Below are 18878 nucleotides of genomic sequence, written 5' to 3' on the forward strand. Positions count from 1 at the left end.
AGTATTATGGCTTTTAGTTGTTGTGTTTGGAGGGTATGGTTTTATTTCTAGTATCTATTTTAAAATGAGAACATTATATATGGGGGCTGATTAAGTCTGAATCCTTAATACCACTCCATGATAGAAAGTGTGTAAGAACAAGACACAAAACTGAAGCTGTAGGCAGGCTACAACTTCCTAACTTCATAAATACACTTTCTGGTGATTTTGTCTTTTTTAAAACAATTATTTGATGAATTTCCAGAAAAATTTGTTTATCCTAACTTTTAAAGGTATTTTAGATTTCAAATTAATACAGATCATTTTAGAATTCTAAAATTACATGGCAAAATAAACATAATTTTAAAATTTTATTTATTTATTTGTTTGTTTATTTTTGAGACAGACTCTCAGTCTATTGGCGAGGCTGGAGTGCAGTGGCGTGATCTCAGCTCACTGCAACCTCCACCTCCCAGGTTCAAGTGATTCTCCTGCCTCAGCCTCCTGAGTAGCTGGGACTACAAGTGTGCACCGCCATGCCCGGCTGATTTTTGTATTTTTAGTAGAGATGGGGTTTCATCATGTTGGCCAGGCTGGTCTTGAACTCCTAACCTCAGGTGATCCACCCGCCTTGGCCTCCCAAAGTGTTGGGATTACAGGCATGAGCCAGCGTGCTTGGCCCTAATTTTTTATTTTAAAATTAGAGTAAAAAGTGTTCATTGAGCTTTTTAAAAAATAGAAGAAGAAATAATTCCTTTCCATCATGGCTAGGCAGCTGTCACACAGAGCCCAGGGGTGAGGGCTACAGTGCCCTGCAAGGTTGTAATGTGAATGAAAGTTAAAGACATCTACCACCAGATTTCAAAAATCTATATTAAGTAACCAAAATATTGCTAAAATTGTAAACCAATTTACAAGTGCCCCATATGGTGGCTTTAGGGTCTATTTCTACCACATGTGTAAAGGTAGATTCTCATTATGTTAAGCAAACTGAAAAGTTGTGAAAATGTTCTTCAGCTTCATCCATGGGAAGGCTGAAAGGGACCAAGTCCTTGCCCTTGGCTGCCAATCTCTGAGGTTAAAGACCTCTAATTCCAGGGCTGGCATCATTCAGCCAAGACAGCAGAGCATAAACCTGGTTTAGACACAACCCGTGGGAAAACTGATGCCACATTGTGGCAGAGGCTAAGAAATTTAAAACTTTCTCTACAGACATCATTTCTCCAAAATAATCCTCACACACACACCACTTCTCCCAGTTGACAAAGCTGATGGAATGGACATTAAATTTTCATTTATAACATCCTCCAGCAAAAGCTCGATAGGTTACTCCTTTCGGTGCTCAAAGGGAACAAAAGGTTAAAAAAAAGTAGAGCCAAGATGGAAGTCAGAGATTAATAAACTGAGCAAGAACATGACATACTAGATTGCTGCTTACATTTTGATTTTGTTGCTAAACAATTATCAATATCAAAAATCAAATCATTATAAATGTATTTGGACAGGCATTTAACCAAATATTTATAACCTCTGAAATAACCAAATACTTTCCTGTCAGAAATAAAAATAATTACTATTGGATTGACAAATAATTTTGAGAAGAACATACTTCTGTAACACAGATTACATACATTCTAAACTCTTATTCACTTCAGGAGCACACTAAAATACTACTCTCATTGTCATTGAAAATGCTACTATAATAAAGGAAAACACTAAAACTAGAAAAAGATGCCACTTTCACAGCTTTTCTTAAACAGATGCCTTCCCTCTCTGTATCATGCTACTACATTTCATAAATGTACATACTGATCATGATAGGGCTTTGTGTTGCACTAGAACATCAGCTTATCTTTACAGAAAAATTATTCAGGAGGATTGTTTATCATGTCAAGTTATCACAGGATCAGTTTGGGGATAGTTCCAGAACCTACACGATCATGAAGCCTCTGTCTATGCGAGGTGACTGCAGCTGCAGGCTGTAGGCCACAGTCCTGACACAGAGGCCCTGGGGACCCCTGCACACGCTCCATTGGTGGGCTACTGCACGGGCCAAGCACAGGTCACATTTTCTCAAATGAGGAGTATGGACGTAACCTCTCTCTTAAAGCTTGTGGCAAAATTGGAAACAGTGAGTAGAATTGCCCAGTAAAAACATAAAGCTGGGTTTTTAAAAGATCTCAAGAGCAGGAAGGATGAGGAAAAAAACCTGAAAAAACAATCACCAGCAGCCATGGGCTGCGCACACATCAGCAGAAGGGAGGTGGGCACACTGGTCCCGTGGTTGCCGGGTAGCGCTGCAGGAAGTGTTCTCACCCTCACACCCCAGACGGCTAACTTCAACCAAAGCCAACACTTAGCGTACAGTCCATAGAGCAGAGGCCCAGCCCCCTCACAGCATCCATAGCACACCCACGGGGCAGCAATACCACGCAGAAATGTTTCACTGGGTCACAGTTTGGGTTCTATACGGTACACAAGAGCGATTCCAAGACCCCAGATCATCAGTTTTGCGTGAAGTCAAAGGGAAAGTGCTGAGCCAAGTTCTAATGCTCAGTAATCACTCCCAGTGACATGTCACTCATCATTGACAGCTGCATGTTATTCCTTGAGACAAGAAAGAAGGTAAATATGGATATTTATATTAGTTAGAGCAATGATGCCTTTGTTGTAATTTCTCTACTAAACTCTCCCAACTTCTGTGAAAGCATTTAAATCTGTTTTCTGGGGCTGAAGATGAACTAGAAGAGATAAGTACCTTCAACGAGCTTTTTACAGAAGAAAACACAGAGAGGAAACACTGACGTACCCCAGCGGCTTTCCACCCACCCGCCCCAGAGAGAACAGCACAGAAGGAGGAGGCCCACCCCAGTCCCAGCTTTCATTAGCAACTTTGCGAACTTCAGAGCAACAGACACGTGTGAACCTCCTTCCTTCAAAATGCAGGGATTTCCATACTATTATTGCAAAGGACTGGGTATTTAAATCAATCTCAGACATTCATCTTCGATTTGCATGCATGAATACTCAGAGCATTATTCTAAGAGGCGTGCCGTGACAGGACTCCACACGAAACAGTGGGGCTTCATGAGATGTGCCCAGAAGCCCATTCCAGGGCGCACAGCGATGCCCCATGACGATAACGAGGAAGGAAAAACCTAGACATACCGCTGCAGGGAAAACGTCTACAGCAAATTCTGACACCTGTTGCAGAGAACACACCAAAAATTAAAAACATGCCACTGTCAGTAGAACACGTTACGGGAAAAACACAATTCCCCACATTGGTCTCATGACATATATTTGCAAAAACACCAAAATGTTAACATAAAATTAGCTATCTGACACTACGTGATAGGCCTAGATCTTACTCATGTTTTCTTCATCTTCTATATCCATGGCAAAATACTTTTGAGGGTTTCTTGACTGGCGGAGACTGTTTCTGTCTGAAAGACAGTAAGAAAATAGCATTTAGTGTGCCTATGATATGAGTAATGTGAAGTAAGTCTACCCTAAGGAAATAATTACAACATTATTACAAATTAAAGGAAAAAAATCATAAAATAAGAACTAGGTCTTGTTAGAGAAGTCAGATCTGCCATCTGGTACAAAATACTCCTCCTTGGCACATTCCAGTCCAGCAAAGGACTTCTCGCGTGGATTCCAGTCCAGCAAAGGACTTCTCACGTGGATTCTCCCACATGGAGGGATGATGAGGGTGGGACCAGGTCCCAGCAAGGGAACTTCAGAGCCAGTGCACAGGGACCTCACCACTCTGAGGAGGGTGGGTTTGATTCCAGGCAATGGAGTGCCGTGAAGAGTGCTGAACTAGGGACAATCTGCACCCTGGAAAAACATCTGCTGTGGGATGGACTAAGGACACAACACGTCACGACAGATGGTGACAGACCTCAGAAGGGCGCTCACATACTTGCCATCTATCTTTACTCTGGATAGACTTTTGGCTTCCAGCTGTAAACTAAAGCCACACCGCAGAACCAGCACCCACAGCTTCTCTCTTAGCTACTTCTCTCTCGCCTTGAATAGCTCCTCATGCAGACAAAACTAAAGTGCATATGACTGTTAAAATTCAATCTAATTTCTTAGCTACACAAAAGTACTATTTTGTTGGCAGGAGAAAACACAGGAAATCCTCAAAGAACAAGTATCACAATTTCTGGTTAACAAATTTAGGAATTTCCTCTTCTTAAATATTTTAGATACACTTTGTTAGACTGTATTAATACATGATCTATAATAAAGAATATCATCAAATTGCAATTGAGGAAAAAGAGGATTCTCAAATTTTATAATCACATTACTTTGTATACAAATAAAACTTACAAATCACTAAAAGGCAAACTCATTGCTCTTAGAAAATGGTGACTAAAATGTACTAAAACATGCATATATCTTATATATCTATATCAAATATCTAAAATATATATTTTAGATATATAGTTTTTCATGAAATCATTTGTTAATAACTTTCAATCTCACTATATTTCAGGCAAATGTGTTGCTAAAAGTTAAATGAGTTTCTCTTTAGAATTCTTTATTCAAGAAAGTTTGCCAGATAGTTTTAAAAGCATTATTATTTTATAGTCATTAATTATTTCAAGATATATTTTCTGAGAATCAATTACGTGCAAAGCACTTGTGCTAGACACAAGAATCTAAATCAGATTCTGAGAAACTTAAATGTAAATATTGCCTGAATAGCTGATTATATTAAGGAATTATGATACATTATTTTAGGTGTAGAAATGGTAATTCTCTTTTAGTGACATATACTGAAGTATTTACAAATAAAAGGCCAATATCTAGGATTTACTTCAAAATAACTCAGTGGGGTGAGAAAAACATAGATGAGGTGTAGACAAAACCAGCCAAAGGGCCCTGGTTGGTAATTACTGATGTGGCTGACGGGCATGCAGAGTTCCTGATACAACTGTGTATTTGTGTATGTTTTAATATTTTCATTACGGAAGGACTGATGAAAAGTGATTGGGTTAAGGTCTAGAATGGGAGGTGAGATGTAGACACAGAGGGCAAGGCCCCTGTCTTGCAGGCAGGGCAGATGCCCTCAGTAGGCTGTGGGTGCTCCCAGGAGCCTCCTGGCTGGAGGGATCAGGCCAGAAAACTGGGGACATCCTCGTTAAACTAGCTTCAGACGAGAGGTCTGGCTGAGCACATCAGGAAGATGGGAAAACAGGTGGCGTGTGTGAAGGCACTGAGGTTATGTAGGCAAAGTGATGGTAAGGCGCTTCTCAGAAGCCCAGACTATAAACTGGAGGAACAACAAATAAGCCTGTCCAAATAGCTCTGTTCTTATTGGCTGAAACTCGTTTTAAATAGGCAAGGGAATGTCCTCAGTGGGAAGGCGAAGTTCTCCTTTTTCCTCTCATTAAATACAACTAAGAATCCTGGATATTATACATAAAACACACATAAAAAGACTGAGAGATGCAGAGAAAGCTGACAAGCCAGGGGGGCCTCAGGACCTGAAAAGCGACCCCGCATTTTACTTTTGCTTCATTTTCTCAACATAGAGCTGAAGAAGCTAGAACCCAGAAACATCAGCAGGCATTGGCAAAAACAAAACACATAAAAAGCTGTAACAAAAGCGGCTCTCTCTGGCCAAAGGACCAGGAAAGAGGTAGCCCAGCAAGACAGAAAACTTTTTAGACAAGAATTGCTTGATTCCAGGCAAACACCACAGAGAAAACCTCAACCACACCACCCCCGTGCCAGGCTGTACGGACAATCCAGAGTCCCCTTGTTGGGCGGTGTCTGACAAGGCTGAGTGACAAGCCACAATTTTCATTCCCACCAGGCTCTAACAACCCCTTCCCTTCCCACACCACAATGCAGAGTCATGGAAGACTGTGTGGGGAACCTGGACTCTCTTCCCAGCTGGTGGAAACAACGCTAGCCTGTGCTGTCAGTGCAGGCTCCAGATGGAGCAGTGATGAGGCCCTCTCACAACGGGGAAGTATCCGGGAGCCCCAGTGGAGAACTTGGACTTATCCCCCATCCAGCAGTAATGAGACAGCATCCCTGCTTCCTCTGACACCATGGCGTATGAGAAAGTCAGCCAAAACAGAAGGCTTGAGTAAGATTTAGAGTCTCATAGTATCATATAAACAGGTTCCAATAAAAAATCACTTGTCACACAGAGAAACAAGATATCAAACTAAATGAAAAAAGACAATCAACAGATGCCAACAGGGAGATGACACAGATGTTAGAATTCTCTTAGAAAGACTTTAAAGTAGCCACCATCAAAAAGAATAAAGTGGGAGCAATCAGTCTAGCTGATCTCGGCATTTACTACAAAGCTACAGTCATCAAGACAGTACAGTGTTGGCAAGAGGCAGACGAGCAGATCACAAGAGGATAGCACAGAGAACCCCCAATAGACCACACAAATATGTCGAACTGATTTTGGACAAGGTTGCAAAAGCAATTCCATGAAGGAGGCACGGCCTTATTGGGGCAACTAGAGATCCAAAAAAATTAACCTCAATTCAGGTCTCCTACCTTAGTCAAAACTTAACTCAAAATAGATTATGGGCTTACATGCAAAACATAAAACTATGAAACTTTTAGAAAGTCATAGGAGAAAATCCTCAGGATCTAGGGCTAGGCAAAGAGTTTTTAGACTTCACAGCAAAAGCACAATCCACAAAAGAAACAACTGACAAACTGGAAGTTGAAAACTTTTTCTCTGCAAACGTCCCTGTTAAAAAGATGAAAAAACAAGCTACAGACTGGAAGAGAATATTTGAAAAACACATATCCAACAAACAGAATATATAAGAAATTCTCAAAGCTCAACAGTAAAATAAACAAACAGTCCAATTAGAAAATGGGTAAAAGACATGAAGAGGATGTACAGATGGAAAATAAACTCATGAAAAAATGCTCAGGATCATGAGTCACCAGGGAAATGCAACTGAGAACTACAGTGAGATAACTCCGCTGCACACCTCCGAGAAGGGCTATTAAGCATAGTGTCGCTTTAAAAACAGTGACAGCCCCAAACGAGGCTGTGGAGAAGACGGATCTCTTGTACACTGCTGGCAGACATGTGAAATGGGATAGCTACTCCAGAAAGTAGTTTGGCAGTTTCCTGAAAATAAAACATGCAACTACCACATGACTCAGCAATTGTACTTCTGGGCATTTATCCCAGAGAAATGAAGGCTTATGTTCATGTAAGTATTATTTCTTACAACTACATGTGAATCCATATTATTTCAAAACAAAAAGTTTTTTTATTATTTATTTTTTTTTTTGAGAGTCTGGGTTGCCCAGGCTGGAGTGCAGTGGCACTATCTCGGCTCACTGCAACCTCTACCTCTCAGGTTCAAGCTGCCTGCCCCAGCCTCCCGAGTAGCTGGAATTACAGGGACACGCCACCATGCCCGGCTAATTTTTGTATTTTTAGTAGAGACGGGGTTTCACCATGTTGACTAGGCTGGTCTCGAACCCCTGACCTCAGGTGATCCACCCTCCTTGGCCTCCAAAGTGCTGGGATTACAGGCATGAGTCACCGCACCCAGCCTTCAAAATAAAAAGTTTATTAATAATAGGCAGAAGACACACAAAAGGCTAATTTAATTCTTATATATAATTAATCAATAATTGGTTTGCTTGAGAAGGCTGACTTCTCTCAGATACCTGGAATCAGGAAAAACAAACTTTACAACAACAATAAAAGTGCTGAGGCACAGGAGTGAGCCCAGCTCATGTAGTTCACCTAATTCATGTAGTTCACCTTGTTTCCTGCGCTTACGTATTAAAATTCTTTTAAAAGGACATGGAAAATGTCTCACAGTAGAAAACAGTCATGCCGAGCGTGGTGGCAGGTGAGTACCTGCAGGTACCGCCCACATTAAGAATGGGAGCTACAAATCTCTTGCAGAGCAGAAGCCAACATTTTCAGCTTTGACAAATGCCAACTCTTGTACCAAAGGTTATAAAACAAAGCAAAATAGCAAATGCAAACACTTGAGCACATTTCACAGAGCTATTTTTTCTTTCCTTTTTAAAAGAACCTCTTATGACCTGAACTACAAACAAGTAAGAATTAAAGCCCTATCAAATATCCCCTATGGAACAAAATTCCAACAATGGTCCATTTTAAAAAGCCTTATTTGATAGCAATATTCAGAACCTCTTCATTCCTCAGAATGCCTCCTAATGCAGTAAGAAGGAGAACAGAGCTGGGAGGTGGTGAGTGTGGAAGAACACTGAACTTGGCTGCAGAAGACCTGAGACTTCTGTTTCACTTGGTTCCAGGTACAAACCCAACTTTTTTTTTTAATGGAACTAGACAAGCTGATTCTAATGTTTACATGAAAAGGATAAACAGACTCAAATACTCAGGAAAACTCTGAACCAAAGGAGCAGGTGGCTTAGTCCTTCCTGTTAGAAATAAAGAGCCTCAGTGCCTAAAGCAACACAGCATGGCTCACGGACAAAGAGGGTCAATGTGATGGAAAAAAAAAAAAGTCCAGAATCAGACACAGAATATTTGGTAAAGGTGGCATCTTAAATCAGGGACATATGAATGTGCTTTTTATTTTTAATAAACAGGACCAGACACTGGGTGCCCATATGGAAGAAGATCAAGCTGGATCAAACAAGGCCATTCCCTCACCGTGTCCTGACCATTTCTTCATGAGCTCGCTTTTGATTTCAGCTAACATGATCAAATTGGCAATGTTATATGTTTTATACTGGGGGTAGGTAAATGATCGTTACACTATTCTTTATACCTTTTTATAGATACTTACATTGCAACCACAAGTATAAACAATATATATAAATATAATGTTCTTATCAACTTTGGACAATGAGCGTACCTACCCTTTTTCTCCCCTTCCCTTAATGAAAAACCATACCCTGGAATAAAATATTAAAACATGACTTATTTACACCAAAGATGCATCAGAACTTGAATAGTCTCCATTGTGCTGGTAAAAAATGTCATCTTTAGGAGGAGTCCACTAAAAGTTTACAGATTAAAAACTGTTTAAGACAACTGGTGAATGGGATTAAAATTACTAACATATATTACTGGATTAAATCCATTTTCCCCTCACAATGGATAGCTTTGAGAAAACTTTTACATATTCTTTATGACTGCTATGGGTTCCATATTCAATAGCTTTGAACTGCAAACTAAAAAAAAGAGAAACGTTACTGAAGTGGAGATTATTCGTGTTGATTCTTTACTATACATCAAGCAGCATTCCAAAGCTAGATTCACTTTGTAGCAAAAAAAAGAATGATGATTTGCTCATTTAACAAAAGCAATTGAAGTATAAACCTCTTACATCATTTGAACGAAAACAATCTGAAACTCAACAAGCGAATCCTGCATGTTTAGGGATACACTTCACCTCATAATTTATATTTTGCTTTCAGTATTATCTAAACCAAACAATATCACTAAAGTGTTCCAAAATATTCAATTGATAATATTTTCAGTGAAATATTTTACCTTCTAGGAAACCCTCCCTGCAATCTGCTGCTAAGTGAATCTTCATAGAGATTTTGTACACATTGAGCAAGATACAGATCTTGTACACAGAGCAAGCAAGATTTGTGCCTAATTTTCAGCAAACGCATTTTTTTTCTAGCGCAATGCAAAAGGAGATAATTAAAACAAGTATAACAATGTACAATATTCATCATATTAAGTGGGAAATATTGATGAGAATAGGAATCTACTGAAACAGAAGAGTAAATTCTATCAACGACAAATGACAGAAAGTAACGTGTAGAGGTGTCAGTCAGGGCACCTTGCACAGGGCACTAACACCTCAGTTGCCCAATCAGCAACTTCATCAAACTGTGGCTCTAGTTCTTCCCTCATTAAAAGGGATGCATCATGGGAGAAGCACATGCCAATAGCACAGACAGTAGTAGACTGGCCTAGCAAGGCAGGTCAAGGGCAGCTGGGCGGGGGTGGGCCTGGTGAGGCCTGGGTGCTCCAAGGGGCCTCAAGTAAGGTGTTTTCAGCTTTGACAAATGCCAGCTCCTTGTTCACCTAGCCACCCCGGGCAGCAGATATACCAATGCACACGAGTAAATCTTGTTGCCTCGCTGCACCCATCTGTCCCTGCACTGCACGCAGCAGGCGCTCAGGCCAGACACCTGGAGACTACCTGGTTCTCTCTCCCCTCTTACGCCACACCCCATGTCAGCAGCTCTTCTCCCAAAGTTGGGCTAAACACATCAGCCTGTCCGCCTCTGCCCTGCTGTTACCATTCAGCTTATGTAGGAGCCTCTCTGCCTTCTCTTGACCCTGAGGGCCCCTCTCCTCGCAGCAACCAGGGCTATGTCTTTATAAATAAAAAACGTGCTCTAACACATGCCCATGTGTCACGGCCACTGGGAACATCGTCAGCCCTTTGCCATGCCCACCAGAGCCTCTCCAACTTCCTGGGGTGCTTCCCTGTTCCCTCCTTGCCATGTCCTCGTGCAAGGCTTCATCAGACCCCACCTCCTACTGCTCAAGTCCCAGCTCACACAACACCAACCCACCCCAGTGCTCCCCCTCCCTCTCCCTCCACACAGTGCAATCCACAATTTGTCTCCCTGTTTGTGGCCCGCCTCTCCCAGCAGGCTGTGAAGCCCACATGGCTGGGGCAGGCTCAGTCTTCTCTACCCCTCCACCCTGGGCGCCATGCCTGCCCCACAGGAACACTGTGCACTGAGTTCCTCCACCCCCAGCTTTTCCTTGGCAGCCCCTGTACTTGTGCCAACACAGGGGCACACTTGGGGCTTTCGTGGCCTACTTCAGGCCCCGTGGACACATGCAACAGCTGTCCTCCCCTGTCCAGTGTCTTCACTTGGCTGCTACAGTTGTTTCCTAAAAATAAACCATACAATCCTCTGAGTGTCAAAACATCCCTGAGATGCCTACACATCCTAGATGGTGCCTGCAATGTGGCAGTGGCTCTGCAGCTTTCTGCTCTTTAAAATAGGGCCATGTGTTGGTCTTCACCAGAAGGAAGAAGCATGAACTTCTACCATTTATTATTAATCTGTAATTTTTATTAAAAGGTACCAACTGGTGGCAACTGTTCAAATGTACACTAGTTGTCACCAATTTAGGGATCAGCAAAAAAAGCACACAGCCCAAGTTGACTGTGTGAGCGAACTTGGCTATGGAAACGTGGGACAGACAGCTACTCTGAGTCTATAGGAGCAGGGCCAACGGCCCCAAACCAAACACAGCAAGCATGGGGACAAGTGTGGCAGAACACAGAGGGCCAGATGTCCCCCGAGTTTCCCTTCAGTCACCCCACTCACTGCTGCCTGGTACTCAGCATCATCCTGAGCAGGCCCAGGGAGCACATTGTCCACACCCCTGACTCCCATAGGCCCCAGCAGCGCCCAGAAGGTTGCATGTGTGCTACCATTGTGGTGAAACTGCGCAAGCCTCGCTGCTGTGGATGGAGCTGTGGGCGCCACAGGCCTTGAGGGCCCAGAGTCAGTGCCCCCGGTGGGGGGTCTTGAGGGCCCAGAGTCAGCGCCCCCGGTGGGGGGCCTTGAGGGCCCAGAGTCAGTGCTCCTGGTTGAGCGGGGGGATTCCTGGCTTCTTGTGCAGAGTTGGTTACCCCTCTCTGCTCACTCCCCCCATGGCCTGACCACCCTGCTTTTCCCACCAGGCCCTGAGCTCTGCTAGGGCAGACTTAAGCCTCATCCTCAGCGTCCACAGCTCTCAGTCGGGTGCTTCCTGTGAGGAAGATCGTGGATGCTTCCAATTGTGGTGTCCTCAACTAACTAATCACAGCCAGGGAACATTACCTGTGCCCTGTTGCCTTTTGGGACCACGTGGGCTGTATCCACTTTCTCCAAAACACATCTAAACTTGATTGCATAGGAACTAACCTCTAAGTCCTTAAAGCAGAAACATTTGTAAATGAAAGGGCTTTAAATTGGTTACTATTGATGTGAAAGGGATCTACTTAGTACAATCCTCAGTAACAACTGTTTTCCCATGCAGCTACGATTGTCCTCTTCTAAGAAACAGAAACACCTTGCTGGGTCACTCTGGACGGGAAGCCTCTGACCAGCCTGCGGTCTGCAGAACGACAGCCGGACGAGCGGGCAAGGGAGCACTGGGCGAGAGTCTGGGACTGAGCCTGTTTCAGGCCCTCGAGCTCTCCGACCTGGGTCTGAAGTGTCTGGTGCTGTGAGTTAAGACTCACATCTGGGTCTGAATCGCTGGTGCTGTGAGTTGAGACTCACATCTTCCTGGAGCCTGTTTCAGGCCCTCGAGCTCTCCAACCTGGGTCTGAAGTGTCTGGTGCTGTGAGCTGAGACTCTCTCACACCTTCTTGGTGGTGGTTCTACAGGCGGGGCAAGCCCTGGTGATTCAGCACCAGCACAGCATCTGCATAAAGGAGCACTCATGGGCATCAGCTACCGTCCCTAAAGCAAGGAGTGGGGCTTTCGTGGACAGACCTGCATGCCCCTGCTTCCCCACGTCCCTAGTCAGGTATGGCTCTTTTTGGTAAATCAGAGCCCAGTGTCACGGGATCCTCAGGGTATCATTTTTCTGGCCAGAAACCTCTGTCACTGGTGGCACCTTTACCCGAGTTTTGCTTGGTCCTGCTGGGCTCATTCTGCCCACACAGCATGGCAGGCTGAGCTCAGTTCACACTTCTGGCTTGGATCCCATGCCTGCCAAGGGTGAGCCAGGCATGGAGCGGGAAGGGATGTGTGAGTGAGTGGACATGGGGTCCAGCCATTGTGTACAGCCAGGCACACTGGCTGTGGCAGGCTGGGCAGCTCCAGGCACTGGCATGGGCACTGGCTCCCTGCAAGGCTGCAGCTGAACCAGGCATACCACACATAGCTTCCATGGCTGAAACCGGGAACATGGTGGTGCCCAGAAGCCTGGAAACACCAGGAACTGCAGGGCCCCAACGAGGGCGTCACCACCCTGGCTCAGGGAGCTCCTAGTCTCGGCTCCCTGAAGGGCTGCAGTTCTTCTCTCCTCTCCTCATTGCTTGCAACATGGCAAGCAAAGGGTGTGTTTCAGCCCTGTTTCTGTTACAGCTCTTTCAGCCCTGCCATTCAGCAGGTCTCAAGTTCTTCTCCCGTGTCCAGGAAGAAAGAGGGGCATGGACAAGTGGAAGGTGAGCAATGCAAAGAGGTGCTTCATTGAGTGACAGAACAGCTCAGAGAGACCCGCAGTGGGTAGCTCTTCTCCACAAGCAGGTCGTCCCTTCTTCTGCCCGAGTCTGGCTGAGTCCGGGGGTTTTTATAGGCTTCAGAGGAGAGAAAGTGTGTGCTGACTGGTCCATGGGCAGCCATGGGTGGGCCCGGGAAAAGCACCATAAGTTCTCACTCCGGTCTGCGGAACTGGCAGCCTGGTCCCCAGGCCTCAAGTCCTTTGTAAGCTGAAGGTGGAGTTTCACCAGGGACCCTCCCCTTTCTTCCCAGGAGTTTGTCTGCCTCCTGCCACCATTATCCTGCCGTCCACAGTGCGCATGGCACCCAGGCTGTTCCTGCTGAGGGGCACCTGCAAGGCCTGCGCTGTGCTGCCCTCAGTCCCACATTGGCCTCCCTCTCATGCTCCTCAGTGCCCAAAGTCTGGAGGGGGCCGAGGCAGCAGGGTGCTGGCATGTCAGCACTGCCCTGAGTGAACACACACCCAGCCAGGTTGTGATAGTGCCCCAGCTCGGCCACAACTTTGCTCTGAAATTGGAGCAGGTGCTGGGAGCAGGGAGAGACCAGGCAGTGGGATCAGGCACTTCTGAGCCTGTCGGGGCAGGGGGGCTTCCTGGGCCCTGGTGAGTGCAGGGATGCCTGAGTCCACAGCTGCTAATGGGTGGCTGCAGCTGTGCCCAGGATGGCGGGGCTCCTGCTCCTCCAACTTGCAGGGGGGTGGGGCTTCCACCTGTTCCCGGCTCCCACCAGCTCCATGGAGCACAGAGCCCCAGCCTCCCCTGCTGCAGCTGGCACATGGCAGCAGCAACTCCAGACAGGCTGCAGCTGCCATCACCAGCTTCACCCACACTACAAAAACTGATATTGACTAAAACACTAGATGGTACTGACTATAGCAAGCAAATGCAGGCCAATTAATCCTGCCAAGTTATTTGCAGTATAAATCCTATAAAGCAGATCTTTAAAACCCTGGCTATTTATACTCTCAGGAGAACTACAGTAATTCTTACAGAAATACATTTTCAGTCATGTTTTAACTTGTTTTCTGTTAACCTTCTAAGTGCACACCTTCTGTGCAAGTTGATTACTTAACAACACAATGACCCTAACAGAAAATGGGATAATAACACAGAGTTCAAATTGTGGAAATGAACAAAACAGGAGTAAAACCCAAATTCAGTATACGCTCTGTAAGGAGGACACTCACCATGATGAAATGATTAGGTGGCAAATAAAATTCTACCTTGTTTACAATAAAAATCCATAATGTTATGAGTGGAAGTCATATCCAGGAAGATTTATATCCAGGAAGATATAAAATCTAGAACATGCTGCTTATATTTAATTGATTAACAATATTTAGCACTGAGATAACTAAACAGAAGTAAGCAACTGGTATTTTAAAAAACACAATCATCATTGGCAAAGCACTGATGGGGCAACTCTAAGGGAACAAAGCTGAATCAGAGAGCATGGTGAGAGTTACAAATGTGCATGGAACATGTGAACACACATACGTTGCAAGACAGTAAGCAAGGAGAAGGCTGAAAGCCACTCCTTTTAATGGGAGTTAAACAACCAAATAGAAAGAGGCTATGCGAACGTCTGTAAGCCCTCCCACTGCAGCGGCTCCCGGCAGGGATCTCCCACCTCCTTCGGTCCAGCTCTACAGGGATCTGTGAAAATGATGAAGGTTAATTTGTCCAGTTACCTGCACCCTAAGTCCACTGGATAAAGACCATGTGTTTTCCTTCCACCTAAGGGACCTGGAGCATGTGCCTTGACAGAAGACAGCCCCTTCCTACTGGGCCTGAATGGAGGCAGACATGGTGACCTCCCTGAAAGTTAGAACCAGGTTTCTGTGGTCAACCTTCCAGCAGCCTACTATGATCGATAATATAAAGACAACCAATTTAAAAAGCGGTAGACAAAATGTGAGCAAAATTCATAAAAGAATAAATGCAAACAGGCTTTAATACGTTGACTTTTGAAAGTTTCCTTTCATTCTGTAGAAAGCAAAGATAGTTGTCAAAGTGATACAGCATGGAAGTGACAGGTTGGCTCAGGACCAGGGAAAAGGGTCACTTTCTATGGTGAGCAGCACCCATCTGGCCTCCTGGAAGCCAACACGGCCAGGCCTCCCATAGGGAGCAGCCCCCTTGGCCTGACATACCTTGTTCACACTGCTGTCCAGAGGGTAAAACAACCCCAAAAGTCAGAAGGGGCTGGCAATGGGAGAGGACTACGGTGGTTAAGAGGTGCAAAGGGGCCTATTTGCCTCCCGTTGGACACCAGGAATGAAGCTGGAGGGATGCGGCCACCCCTCTTGTACGCTCACATCATCCTTCAAGGCAGAAGTTAGGCATTACTGAGCTCCTGGTCATAATAACACAAAAATACAAAGCCTTAAACACTTCTAAATCTAATTCTAGTACTAGGAATTGGAAGAAAATTATTATGGCTTTGCTCCCATTCAAAGATTTAGCTTCAAGGATGATAATATGGTTTGGCTGTGTCCCCACCCAAATCTCATCTTGAATTGTAGCTCTCACGGTTCCCACATGTGCGGGAGGGACCCAGTGGGAGATAATTGAGTCACAGGTGCAATTTCCCCCATACTGTTCTCGTGGTAGTGAGGAAGGCCCATGAGATCTGACGTTTTTAAAAGGAGTTTCCCCCTTTCGCTTGGTTCTCATTTCTCTCTTTGCTGGCTGCCATGTAAGACGTCCCTTTGTCCCTCCTTCATCTTCCATCATGATTGTGAGGCCTCTGCAGCCATGTGGAACTGTGAATCAATTAAACCTCTTACCTTTATAAATTACTCAGTCTTTATTAGCAGTGCAAAAACAGACTAATGCAGATGATCACCTTTTTCATAAAGTTTTTCATAAAGTTTATTTTGTATCTATGTTTCCTAATTCTTACAATGAACATGTACTGCTTCCATAAGAAAAAAAGTTAAATTTTATTCTAAGCCTTCCTCCTACATACACGAATATGCTTTACTCTATACAGAATTCCACATGCAGTCTGGAAGGGGAGCAGACCCAAGGGAGACTGAGCCACACTCCAACCCACCACGAGCTGTCTCTGCAGTCTTATCTGTAACCACCATCAACCGAAAGAACTGCATGCTTTTCCATGATATTACACAAAATATTGTAGGCCCTGTACATTCTAGCATACTGTCAGGTCTCAGACAGCCTGTGCAATTGGCCCAAATACAGGCAGAATAAATAGCTGCTAAGCAGAGGGACACTTGCTGGGTGTGGGGATGTGAGGAAGGTAGGACAGCTCAGCTTTGGTGGAGGAAGTGGGGGAAATACATATGGGACCTTTGAGCCCTGAGCACGAGGCTGCTGCACAGTGGCTTCAGGGAGGTCCCTCCCCAAATCCCCAAGAGCCACAAAATGATGTCACTGGTACAAGACCAAAGATCCCTAAACTCTCTGACATAATTTTGCAAATCTAAAGCATTTATTCCATCCTATTATCACTACTACACTACTATATATTTCACACCTAACAAATTATGTGTTTTATAAGGCCTAGAGCAAAATTTCCAGATGGTTCCATTTGCTTCCACATTCTGACTCACTGTGTTCTACACTGACACCCTCTTCAGATGGGGCTCTGAAGGCAATGATCAGAAAGAACCCCCAAAGGATGAAGCCAGTGGCTGAGAGAACGACGGACAAAGGAGTCCCCCCCACCCCGACCTTCCCCCCCACCGAGAAGAATCAGGGTCTGCAGAATGAGGACACTCCCTGCTGTGCAGGGTGCAGGAAGCTGGCAAGCCACCTCCTCTCCTGAATAAGTGTATTTTATTGCGGTTCTGCTGCCGCTGCGTGGCTCCCAGGCTGCCGGCCCACGACAAGCCATAGCCAGACCAATGAAGCAACACTCAGGGATCACCCCGAGGTCTGGACACCAGCTGGAAAGAGGTGATGGGCAAGGACCCAGGCTCACTTCCCGTGGGGTTCTGTGCAATTTGTGGCGGGCGCCACTGCATCTAGGCCAACTCACACAGCTTCCTGCGTGCTTCCCTGTATTCTTTCTCACCTATCTATTGCTGGACTAGAAGCAACTGCCAAAGTGACTCCAGAACCTTCTGTTAGAGAACAGAGCTTCTTCCAGGATGGAAGAAGCCTAGGTCACTGAGTGACTTTGAGGGCCAGCTGTGCCACAGAGCATCACCCTTGCTTCTGATGTGGTCACAGGCCCTGGCCCTTCTTGTCCCTGTCCCCCGCTCCCCCAACCCTATGCACGTATGTCCATACGCATTCACACATACAGAGCCACACTGATCCACACACTCGTTTCCCGCCTCAGTCCAGCATGCCTAACCAACGGCAAGCTTTAGAAAGCTACATGAACTGCTGAGGCAGACACTCAGCAACAAAATCACAGCTCAGAGCCAGCGCGTGAGAGCACAAACTTCAGAGGGCCCTGACTTCGTGAAGGTGCTCTGTCCTTCACAGTGCACAAGCAGCAGCAATGCATTTGAAAGACTGTCCACTCTGCTCTACTTGACACAACCTAAGTAAGTTCCTGCTTATTTGAAAATTGTATCTAATTTTCTGGAATCAAAGGGAAAAAAAGACAACAATGTAAACTTTATTTTCCATATTAACACATAATTACACTAAGAATTGGCACTGTTACGATTTGCTTTGGATCCAATTTCCATAGTATTTCAAGTGCAATTTCACAAATCTACTTCTATACACTTGCTTCAGAATTTCAACTGTTAACCTAGAGTGTATGTGCCTGTGCTTAAACTGCACCCTGTAGATGAGAGGAGCTCCTGCCCAGGCAGCAGAGTCTCTCTTGTGCTGCGAGGTCCATCAGCACAAATGCAGTGAAAGGTACACACATAGCCATTACAACAGGTTCTAGGAGATCTGGGCCCTCTATCCATAATGCTGCTGTCCACTGGGGGTTCAACCTTCCTTATTGGGGCCCCTCTCCTGGCAGACACTGCTAGAGAATGGTGTCTTCCATTCTCACCAGATACTGGGGAATATCCCTTCCCACTACTACACATATAGTGCAGCAGTGACAAATCACGTAAATCCACCCTCTTCATGCACCTAGTGGGATTTCAGGTGGCCCATTCCAGAACAAACCTCAAGCCTGAACGCTGTGGCTGCCCCCTGCTACTGCCATCCCGTTACCCCCTAAGCATGTCCAAACCCCTGGTGCCAGCATGCAGAAGGGTGTAATGGGTACTTGTTGGATGAACAGAACAATGGATTGATGGAGGAGTGGGTGGAAGGGTGGATGGATGAGTGGATGACAGATGATGGCTGATGGGTGATGGCTGGATGGATGGATGATGGGTAATGGGTGATGACGGATGGGTGGATGGATGGTTGATAGATGATGGGTGATTATGGGTGGATGGGTAGATGGATGGATGACAGATGATGGGTGATGGATGATGATGGGTGGGTAGATGGATGGATGACAGATGATGGGTGATTATGGGTGGGTGGATGGGTGGATGGATGGATAGATGGATAGATGATAGATGATGGGTAATGATGGGTGGGTAGATGGATGAATGGATGATAGATGATGGCTGATGATGGGTGGGTGGCTGGATGCATGGACGGATGAATGGGTGATGGGTGATGACAGGTGGGTGGGTGAATGGATGGATGATGGATGATGGGTGATGATGGGTGGGTGGGTGG

General features: G+C 45.2%; 1 protein-coding gene across 11 annotated transcripts in view; it reads right to left on the bottom strand.

Annotated features, from left to right (window-relative positions):
- Positions 1-18878, bottom strand: part of ADARB1 (adenosine deaminase RNA specific B1) — a 138700-nt gene that overhangs the window by 40396 nt on the left and 79426 nt on the right. For 10 of the 11 annotated variants that reach the window (XM_017888759.1, XM_017888760.1, XM_017888763.1 and 7 more), the window contains one exon: positions 3351-3425. The exons of the other annotated variant lie outside the window; for it this stretch is intronic. In XM_017888759.1, coding sequence (XP_017744248.1) covers positions 3351-3425 — 75 coding nt within the window. The remainder of the gene's footprint in view (positions 1-3350; positions 3426-18878) is intronic. 11 annotated transcript variants of the gene reach the window in all.

Source organism: Rhinopithecus bieti, unplaced genomic scaffold, assembly GCF_001698545.2.
Source record: "Rhinopithecus bieti isolate Rb0 unplaced genomic scaffold, ASM169854v2 scaffold_18153, whole genome shotgun sequence".
Lineage (NCBI taxonomy): Eukaryota > Metazoa > Chordata > Mammalia > Primates > Cercopithecidae > Rhinopithecus > Rhinopithecus bieti.